This window comes from Hippocampus comes, unplaced genomic scaffold, assembly GCF_001891065.2.
Source record: "Hippocampus comes isolate QL1 unplaced genomic scaffold, H_comes_QL1_v1.1 scaffold190, whole genome shotgun sequence".
NCBI classification, from domain to species: domain Eukaryota; kingdom Metazoa; phylum Chordata; class Actinopteri; order Syngnathiformes; family Syngnathidae; genus Hippocampus; species Hippocampus comes.
The window spans coordinates 670,826-681,646 of NW_017805121.1; the positions used below are offsets into that span (position 1 = coordinate 670,826).

The 10,821-nt window shown below is 54.0% G+C and overlaps 1 protein-coding gene across 1 annotated transcript in view; it reads left to right on the plus strand.

Annotated features, from left to right (window-relative positions):
- prdm6 (PR domain containing 6) overlaps nucleotides 1-10,821 on the plus strand; it is a 45,930-nt gene that overhangs the window by 1,640 nt on the left and 33,469 nt on the right. The window contains exons 3-8 of the mRNA XM_019865937.1: nucleotides 1-274; nucleotides 4,089-4,240; nucleotides 4,887-5,045; nucleotides 7,978-8,105; nucleotides 9,322-9,446; nucleotides 9,668-10,052. Coding sequence (XP_019721496.1) covers nucleotides 1-274; nucleotides 4,089-4,240; nucleotides 4,887-5,045; nucleotides 7,978-8,105; nucleotides 9,322-9,446; nucleotides 9,668-10,052 — 1,223 coding nt within the window. The remainder of the gene's footprint in view (nucleotides 275-4,088; nucleotides 4,241-4,886; nucleotides 5,046-7,977; nucleotides 8,106-9,321; nucleotides 9,447-9,667; nucleotides 10,053-10,821) is intronic.

The window sequence follows — 10,821 nt, forward strand, 5'->3', positions numbered from 1 at the left end:
GGGGACGCCTTGGCGGGGGTGGCGGCCCCCGCCGCTGAGAACCCCGCGCTGGGACGCCTCCTCCAAGTGAAGGAGCGGCGCTGCGGGGGCGTCGGGGTGGTGTCCTCCAGCGTCAAGAGCGGCGGCGAGGAAGACGGGAAGGCCGCCGCGTCGGCGTCCGCGCGGGCGGCGGACGGGACGAAGCTGACCGCCGAGGAGTTGGACTACTTCCTGTACGGACAGCAGAGGATGGAGATCATACCCGTCAGCAGCCACAACGCCGACGTCAACAACCGTACGTACGCGCACTTTTCCGCACATGTGAAACTAGACAGTCTCTATACACACACACACACACACACACACACACACACACACACACACAAAAATGTGTGTGTGTGTGTGTGTGTGTGTGTGTATCTAGTTTTTTACTCGTCATTTGGTTTCTTTTTCATTTTAACATGAAATCACATTTTTATGTCTTGACAATCAACCTCTAATTTTGAAAACATTTGACACCTCAAATTATCGACGGTTTGCCTCGTTCCTTTGACAAATTGACTCTTCACACGTCTTCAATATTTGATATATCTGCATATTTTTAATTGTCATTTTTTTTCATTGAGAATCTCTCGATTTTAATACAGTCGTCCGAAAAATGTTGAAGGTCATTCCAAATGTTCTTGCCTTGAATTCAAGCTCAGTGCACCGCCGCAAAATGTTGCAGCCTCTGAATATTTATTCAAAAGCAACAATGAACGAAAAACTACAGTCAGGGGAGGAAAATTCTTTCAAAAAATAAAATAAAATTAAAAATGCAATGTTCAAAATGAGGGCGGATTCTTTTTGGCCGTCAGAGGTCAGCGGCCTCGAGCCGGCCGGGATGGATCACGATCACGTTTCACTTTCAAATGATCGATGAGCAAAATGAATGATCTTCATTTCACGCATCATTGGATGTGTGGATTTAAAGCAAGTGTATCCTTTTTGTCATTTATTAAAAAAAAATAAAAAATACACACACACACACACACACACACACACACTCGCACACAATGTAACGCTTTTTCAAATCACCTCAATGCACTTTTGCCGCTTCAAATCGGGTCGCTTCAAGTCTCCACATTGAAATGTCGTCTCATTTCCAATTTGGAATCGGAGTGTCCGAACAGAGATGATTTTCTTTTTGGCGCGTGTTTTGCGCTCACGTCTCGGGCCCGTGTTCAAAGTTGTCACGGAAGCGACGTGATGAAGGCGTGTGCGTGCGTGCGTGCGCGCGCACGTGTGATAAAACGGTTCATCAGCAGTAATCTGCGTCGATACGCGGCGGCAGGGCCGATGAGGGATGGCGGGACAAGCGGGAATTAATTGCTGCATATAGTTTTGGGTTGGGGGAGATGAGGGGGTCGAAAAGGGAGGGGGATCGATCCAGCGCAACGCTATTTATCATCCCAACACAACCGTACGGAGGTCCCGGGGGGCCATGTGCATGCGCGTGTGTGTGTGCGTGTGTGTCTGAAAGTGAAGTGTTTAGTGTGTAAATAAAGCGGTCGGTTTCTCTCCCTCTCACACACACACACACACACACACACACACACACACACACACACACACACACACACACACACAAAGAAAACACATTAACCCCAAATTTGAGTCTGTGAGTTAAAAATGTAATTTCTGAATCAAGAAATGGAGAGCGAAGGTAGTTTGTAGTCACCTCCTTGAAAAGACTTTTCTTCGTCCCCAGGCACATTTTATGAAGCCAGAAATGTGATTTCTTTTCTGACTGAGCAGATGCGACTTGTTTGTTCAGGGCGCCAAATTCCTTCCTTCATGCGCATTTGTGCTCTTCAGTGAGCAAAGATCGGTCGCCAATGACGAAATGGCATTTCTTCAAAAGCAAATGTCCTTTTCTTGACACCGCATTGCAAATACGTCCCGAGAAATGTGAGTCGCTTTAACCGACAAAGTGAATTTTGTCAATCGACAAGTCCACATTTCAAAGAGCAAAAATGGAGCCGACTCAGGAAGGGAAAACGCTCCGCCAAACAAGTCAGCGCAAAACTTGATTCGTCAACAGGAGTCTTTTTTTATTTTTTAATCTCCACAAATTGAATTGATTTGTGAAGAAGTGAATTCACAAATCAGTCGTTTATCCATCGACACGCGAACAGGACATCGCATCTTCTTGTCAGATGATACAAAAGAATGTCCTCTCGTTTTGGAGCAATGACACCACCACCACGCACGCAAAGTGTGTCTTGCATTTGCAGTTCTTATCGTGCCCTAAGAATGTGTATGTGTGTGTGTGTGTGTGTGTGTGTGTGTGTGTGTGTGTGTGTGTGTGTGTGTGTGTGTGTGTGTGTGTGTGTGTGTGTGCGTGTGCGTAAATGAATCAGGGGGCGTGAGATGGCTATAAATTGTGGTGCGTGCGTGCGTGCGTGCGTGTGTGTTGTTGTTGCTCGGCAACATGGAGACAAGCTCCCGATTGTCGTGAGAAGCGAGCGGGGGCGACGTCAACTCTGCAAATTTTCCCGGGCGTCCCAAAGTGGGAATGTTTGTTTGCCGTCGTTCCCGTTTAGCAGCCGCGTACTTCGTGACTTCATCCGTCAGCGGCCGTCACTCTTCCCGCGCCGCCGATCGTTCAGATTTGGGGAAAAAAGACGAGAGAAAAACAAGCGAGACTTCCTGCTGGGACTTTTTTTGTTTTTTTTCAACTCCAGATAATCATCGGCGTGTCAATTATTGACGTCAATTAGTGTCACACTTGGTCGGGCTGCGACTGACGCGTTTCACCCCGCCGCGCTCGCGACGCAAATATGTCGGGAATGATTTCAGTGCGGCCGAAGCGAACCTCGTAAATGTTAAAAAAAAACAACCCCCCCCCCACCCTCCCCTCGAAGGGAAAAAACACCCCCTTCATTAAAAAGAACAGCAGCAGCAGAACATTCAGGAAGCCCCGTGAGCACACAGTGGACCCGATGGCGCGAACCGGGTCTGAAACCGCTGAGGGTCGGCTGCGGGTACAACGTGAACGACCGCAGAGGTGAAATTGTGGCGGCACCACGTCAGCCACCCGCTGTGAAATCGGGTCTCGGCCGGGCTGGGAAAACAACACGCCAATTGGATGTGAAAGACGTCTGAAGCTTTTGTGAACCGGGTTTCACACACCAAGGACCGATCCCGAATCAGCGGAGTCGTCGGTAACGCGGCGTGAGACCGCTTCGATGACAAATGGCTTGATACCGGTGCGGGCCAGCCGGAAAGAAAACAGGAGTCAGATGTTAGCGTGCTGTGGGAACACCATGAGGATGCTCTGGAACAGCCCGCCCCCCCTGACCCCGCCCCCAAAAGCAGCGGGACGGGAACAGGGTGGGAACCAGATCTGACACAGCGTGACCCAAGTCAGGTGCAGAAACTTGAGCTGCGTAATTGCGAGCGCGGCGTGTGTGAAACCAGCTCGGGTGAAACCGTTTTTCCGACTGTTGTGAGCCAGCTGGAAATCCAACCTGAGTGCCGAAAGCAGCGGAAACCAGGTTTGACTCAAGACTTTGAACCGGTTGCCAATTGGGCGCCAGTTAGCCGTGAAAGCGGCGGCAACACTGAAATTGACCACTCGGGTTTGAACCCGGTATGACCCCGGTGGAAACGTGCTGTTGACTTAAATGTCAATCGGGTGTGCACCTCGTCTGCCAGGTCTGAATCTGAATGTGAGGTCGGAGTGAAAAAAAAACCCGTTGGTGTGCGGGGGGTGCAATCTTGACACGGTCTGCACTCGGTTGAAAGCCGGGACCAACCAGACAGAAGAATGTGAACTCGGTAGAAACTAAATGGGAACCTGACGTGTGAACCAGGTCTGAAGTGGCTTCGGTGTTACTCGGGTCGAAGGTCAACCTCCACAAAATTGCTTGTCTGAGGTGCGAAGCGGGTTTGAAACGGAGGCCAGACAATGGGACTTGGGTGTCAACCCCCGCATCAATTCGACGTCGCCAATGCAACCCGGAAGGGGTTACGTGAAGCCTTTGGGAAAGCGGCGCGAAAGCACGCCGGCTGACCGAGACGCGGCGTTTCCCTCACTTTCCCTCACGTTGAGCGTCCGCTTGCAGGCTGCGACATGTGCGCCGACAACCGCAACGGCGAGTGTCCCATGCACGGACCGCTTCACTCCCTGCGGAGGCTGGTGGGCACCAGCGGCACCGCCCCGGCGCCCCTCCCACTTCCCGACGTTCCCGACTGGCTCAGAGATCTGCCCCGAGAGGTGAGCGCCCCCCCCCCCACACCATCGCCCCCCACGGACGCGTGACTCGACTTGAGCTGCCAATTTTAGGATTTAGGAACTAAAACTAGTGCTGTCAGGCGATTAAAAAAAATTGTGAGGTTAATTAATTAGGGGCTGTAATTAATCTAATTAATCTATATTTTAATCTCAGCTAAAAATGACTGAGAAAACCCCTCTTTTCATTTTAAATTCGTTATATTATTGAGGCAGATCAAAAGATAAAAGAAAAAGTGGCATGATAACGTATTTTGTTTTTCAGCAGACTTGGACAGGTGCAGTCCTCGCCATTTCAGCCTCAAATACAGCAGAAAGTTGCTGTATTTGAAACTAGTCAAAGTCCTACCTGCAACCTTTAGTTTCGACCACGAGGGGGAATATCACTGTTTTGTTTGTTTTTGTAAATCTCCAAAGAATTACAAAATAAAAATAAAATAGAACATCAGGTCCTTAAAAGGTGCTTAGGTTAACATATCAAAAACAGTAAGAACAATTGACGCGATTAATTAATAATTAATTGACACCTCTAACTAAAACTTTGGAACTTTGGAAAGATTCGCCTCGACTTTCAAGTCTCTTCTTCTCGAAACTCCCCATTCATCAATCATTTGTGTGTGTGTGCGTGTAGGTGTGTCTCTGCACCAGTACCCTACCCGGCCTGGGGTACGGAATCTGCGCCGCCCAAAGAATTCCCCAGGGTACCTGGATCGGACCCTTCCAGGGCACCCTGCTCACGCTGGACAAAGTCCGTTGCGGAGCCTCCAGGAACACGCGGCACTTGTGGGAGGTAACCCGCTGCCTTTTTGCGCACGCCGCAATTGAAGGATGCTGACATCCGAATTCAATGCACACTAAATGCGTCGGGGGTGGAAGTCGTGTGTGAACTCCATAGTGGGAGTCGGATGTGAGGCGGCTTCGTCGGCTCAAAATCGGACGTGAGCAAAACGTGAGTCGGGCCCAAGCTCCGATTTTGAGCCGGTGTGAGCGCGCAGCGTCTGCCCGACAGTTTGAAGCGGGCGCGGTATCGTCTTCCTGCCCGACTTGGTCGTCATGCCCGATTGAGTCCAATTCCAAGCCCATCCACATGAGGTGCCAACTCAAAGCGCGTCGAGCCGAGACCGTCGGAGGTTTGATGTCGTCGTCGTCGTCGTTTCCCGAGTGGAAGCCCAACAGGGAAGCGGAAGATTCCCGTTGGAAAGCCGCACGCTTCCAGGCCCCAAAAGGGATGACGTGGTCACGAGGCCGTCACGGCGGCACAGAAAGCAAAGCCACGCCAAGCAAAGCGAGGCGAGGCGGCCAAATATTTAGCTAGCGCGACGCCCGCGAGGAGGATTCCCACAATCCTCCCGGGCCTGTCGGAATGTCGTAAAAGGCTTTTTTATTTGCCGGCCGTCCGTCCTTCGGCGCGTTCTTCAACAACCGCAATGACATCATCGCCGCGGCCGTCACCGCGTCTGCAAAGAGATTTTAGTTGTGGCTGCTCGTGATGGTCTGAAAACAAAGTTTTGGCGTTGGCGGGCTTGTTGCGTTTGGGCTGTAGGGGGCGCCGCTGTGAAAAGAAAATCGGAGTTATGCTGCCACAAAATGGCTTCCTTCGCCGTCCTATTTTTTGACCGCTTTGGCTCACGTGTCATTCGACATTGGAGGTGCACGAGTGGGTCGAGGTCCGTGTGTGTGTGCGTGCGTGGAGTTGCGCACGCGCGCGATGGCATCTGATCGGCTTCCCGGTGCCGGCCCCGCCCCCACGGGCTTGTAGTGTGAGAAAGCACGGCGAGCACTTGTGCAAATATTTTGGGACGTCCGATGAGCTGATGGATGAGGCGGCTCGCCGAGAGCACGGCGGCGGCGGCGGCCGCCCGCTTCACGCTTCGGCTTCTGGCGTTTCCCGCGGTGCCATCACGTGTCAGCGAGTGCGCCGCGTTTACATTTGCTTCGGTCTCCTCGTCGGAAGTTTCAAAGGCCCGCCGCGCAGCGGGCGACGCGGCCGAACGCAACAATCGCGAGCGCCTCGCGATCGCCGACTCCCCCCGCCGCACGCGCACATTCCGAACACGCCGCGACGGCCAATGGCGTTCCGAGCGGCCGCGTGCACCGGACATGGTGCGGGTGAAACCAGTCTGAGCCGGGCGCCAACGGGAGAAATCAAGTGCCGGTCACTTGGGAACGGGGTTAGCTTGGAAAGCGGCGGAGATGCCGCACGCGGCGGACGTGGACAGCGCGGCCAAACCGGCTGCAACCCGACGTGAAGGAAATGTCACACGATACCATTTGGAGTCAATCATATCGAGAACGAGTGTGAACGTGAAAGCCGTTTGCCAATATGGCGGACAAAAAAAGCAGACGAGACACACAGCGGAGCAAACTGGAATAGGGTGCGAGTCAGGAACACCACCATGGCGGGGGGGGGGGGGGGGGGGGGGTTGTTTTGTTCTTTTCCCATCTCTCTCCATGGAAGATGACAACGTGTGACCGGGAGTCATCTGGAAAAGCGCCAAGCAGGGACGGCCGGCGCGAGGAAGAAGAGTTGCGCCGAAGAGGAGGCGATGAAGAGAGCAGATAACGGCAGAATTAGCGCCTCGGATTGATTTTGTGTACAACTCAAGCGCGGGATCATCGATCTTCCCTCACAAACACTTTTACACCATTTGGACTCTATAACCACCGCGACAGCGGCGCCCGTCGTGCAAAGTCGTACTGGGCGCCGCTCGGGCCTTCCCGAAATCAAAGCCGTTATCGGCGTGACAAAGTGCGGAAAATCTCGTCCGGCCCCCGCGTGCGTGCGTCACGTGTTTTATCATCCCTTGTGTGACGGGCGCCCCGCGCTAAGTGCGTTTTAGCGCGAGGTGAGCGCGCTAAGCGCGTATCTCACACTCGGCTTTTGATAACCGCGACTGCATTAGTGGCTTTTTGCCGCACAAACACACGTCCGACGTGTCTTGATAAACGGACCGAATGGGCGCACGCGAGCGTGAACAAAGTCATCCCGGATCGAGCTTGCGCACGGCGCGCGCGTGTGTGGTCTTTGAAGTCAAACAAGGATAATGGAGGAAGACAGAAGAAAGTGTGGAAAACGTTTGAACGACTTCGGCTTGCGACATTCCGCTAAATGATGTCTCGCAGTCTTTATCCAGTTCCGGCAGCTTTTTGTGCGTGCGTGTCCAACAAGACCTCCAACACGGTGTCCACTCCTCACCAAAGACCGGATTTTTGTGTGTTTTTTTTTAAATTCACTTCCTGTCGTCGTCCCGGCCTCCACGTCTGTTCTCCGACGGTGTCCCAAATTCACGATGTCGCCAGGCGTCAAACCGAAACGTGGGCGCCAAAGCCGTGTGAACGCAGCGTGCGGATCAGATGCCGCGAATCGCTTCGGCCCCAATCCGAGAGCGACGTTTTGAAGCGCGGCCAAGTTGGCGTCCGGCTGCGGATCGCACCGAAGACCGCCCGCTTGCCCCGATTCAACTTTTGCGGAAAGTGTGAACTGGATCGGCCGTGAACAACGTGTGAAAGAGAACCCGGTTGGATCCAAATAATTGCGGCGGTGGGGGGGGAATGCTCGGAATCTTGGGGACCAGATGTGCCGCGCGGGCGTGTGCGGTGCGATCCGGCCGCGTGGAATTGCCGCGAACACGATGCGGCGGTGGCATTTGGCGCCAAAGCGATATGAGCCCCCCTCAAGCCAAACCACCGTCCAATGAACGGACGCCGCTCGTGTGTTTCAGATTTACGACTCCGAGGGAACGTTGTGTCACTTCCTGGACGGCAACGATCCGGCCAAATCGAGCTGGATGAGGTACATCCGATGCGCCCGACACTGCGGAGAGCAGAACATGATGGTCGTTCAGTACAGGTACAAACCCGCTAGCGCGACATGCTAATGCTTAGCTTTGTCGTCAAGACCGACTGAGCCCGCCCGTAAAATTGAACGAGCTTCACACGATGGCCTTTTCTCCAATGAGAATTGAGCTCGCGTCGGATGAGGCCGGTTCGCTCTTCGCCTCGCGTCGTTCCTCTTCTCGGATGTTAGCCTCGTGCGGTCAAGTTTGAACAGAATCGGCTTTGTCATCCATCTCGGTCGTCGGCCGTTTCTCAACTCGCGTTCTCGCCCACGCTGACGTCCTCGAGATCTCATCGGTCGCGTTCCCATTGAAAGCGCGCGTCCGCCGAGAACGCGCGCAATACCCGAATGTCGTTCTTGTCCGCTATCTTAAACCGAGGATGCGTCGCTTGGCGGCTCACGAAGAGGCGGCGGGGAAAATATCCCAAGATGTCTTTCGCGTTGTTAACCGAATGGCTAACACGGCGGCGGCGGCGGCGAGGACTCAAGTCATGTGACATATCGGTGATGACTCACCCAAAATACGTCAGAGCAAGTTCACAAGCGCGCGTCCGTTTCACTTCCCGAGCGATTCGTCGTCTTCGGAAGTATGCTAGTTAGTGCTAAGTTTAGGTTAGTGTTGCTTACGGTACTTTGGACAGGACTTGTTTGGACCTCATCGCTAAAGTGGCTAATGCTAAATGTAGCACTTTTTTTGGGGGGGGGCGCGGGGGTGTCAAAAGTTGCCTCATGTCAAGCGTGTTTTATTTTGCCTCAGGACACGCGGGAGGGGTGGGGCCAACATGACAACACAGTCAGGAGGGGCCGGGCCGTAAATCAAACATACCCCTGACCTCACATCAGATGAAAGGAAAGAATGAGGTGGGGGGGTTTGGGCGGGGTGACGTTTTTCATCTGCGCTCGCTGCTCTGCCGAGCCGGCTGGTGTCGCACATCAAAGGCTCTCATCGGGCGGTCAGGTATGAAAAAAGAAACACGCCCGCTGCCTCGCGCGGAGGGGACGCGCTCTTGACCGTGACACCTTTTTTCTTCCAAACAATACAAGAGTGACAGAGCAGGCGCTTTATAGAACATTCCGCAGAAAGCGGCTGGTGGGGGTCCAAAGAGATCATGTAGCATGAGCCCCCCCCCCTCCCCCCCAATGGTCAAACGAAGCGCTTGAGCGTTTGCAACGTGAGCGATGGCGTCCGGAGAGCTCCTTGGACGATTTGCCTTTTTGTGCCTTTTAGGTCGAGCATCTTCTACCGGGCGTGCCTGGACATCCCCCGAGGAAGCGAGCTCCTCGTTTGGTACAATGACTCGTACACTTCCTTCTTCGGAATTCCGCTGCAGTGCGTCGCTCAGGACGAAAACCGTGAGAGACTTCATCGTTCTTTCCTCTGCCGTGCTCTCTCTCGTTGCAACGGCGCCAGACGTGGGCGCTGAACGTAGAACGTGAAAGGCCGACGGAGGTCTTTCTCCGCAAATGGTCAACATGAACCCGTAGCATTCATCTCGGACTTGCGCGGAGAGCCCGGATCCTCGGCGCAGACATCGGGTCCTAAAGATTGAAAAGTTGCTCTTTTGTGCACGCAGTGAACGTGCCGGCGTCGGTGTCGGAGGTGATGTCTCGTCAGGAGTCCTTGCAGCAACAACAACAACAACAACAAGCCTTCGGCAAAAGCCGTCACGCGCCGTCGGCGTCCTCGTCGGCGTCCGTGCGCTCCATGGTGTTCCCTCAGATGGCGTGCGGCAGAAGTTTCTCGGCGGCGGACAAGAGCGGAGCGCCGTTCCTGTCGTCCGAGTCCTCCTTCGGCCAGCTGTCCTCCAAGAACCAAAGAGTCCTGGCCAGTCCCACGTCCACCAGCCAGCTCAGCAGCGAGTTCAGCGACTGGCACCTGTGGAAGTGCGGCCAGTGCTTCAAGACCTTCACGCAGAGGATCCTGCTGCAGATGCACGTCTGCCCGCAAAACCCCGACAGGTCTGTCAATAAACGCCACCGCGAGTCGCCTCCGAACTCGACCGGACGAGACGAGTCAAACGGAGATGAGGGGGAACCGGATGAGCCCGGACCGGACGCGGCTAGACGACGACAGGCGGCATCGGACTGGACCGCAACGGACCACAAATAAAAACCTGAGCCGGAGTCGCTCGACTGGACCGGAGTCGACTTGACAGGACTGGCGTAGACTACGAACCGCAGTAGACTCTGACAGACTGGACTGGAGCGGATTAGAATAGAAGAGACCGCAGTGAGATGGACGGGACTAAACTAGGGGACAAGACTAGTAGACCGGACTACGGTTGAATGTACTCGAACAGACGGGACGTTGCGAGCCGCAGAAGACTCGACGCGTCTGGAGTCCATTTGAACCGGGCTAGAATCGACCTCCGGAACGGAGAGACTTGATGTGATTCGATTGGACCAGACTAGACGAAGAGAAAGAGAGGCGGGCTGGGACAAGAAGAGACTCAACATAACAGTGACGGGTCGGACTGGACTGGAATGGCGAGACGAGCGAGGGCCCGACCGGCCTGGACTCCACACGAGACCGGACCGGACCGGAATTGACTTGACCGGACGAGACGCAGTGAACGGCGGACGTGAATATACTGGAAGCGCATATTTTAGTTTTGTCATGCAGACCGAGCCAACGTGTGTGTGTGTGTGTGTGTCTGTGTGTGTGTGTGTGTGTGTGTGTGTGTGTGTGTGTGTGTGTGTGTGTGTTTAGATAAATCACAGTGGCGCG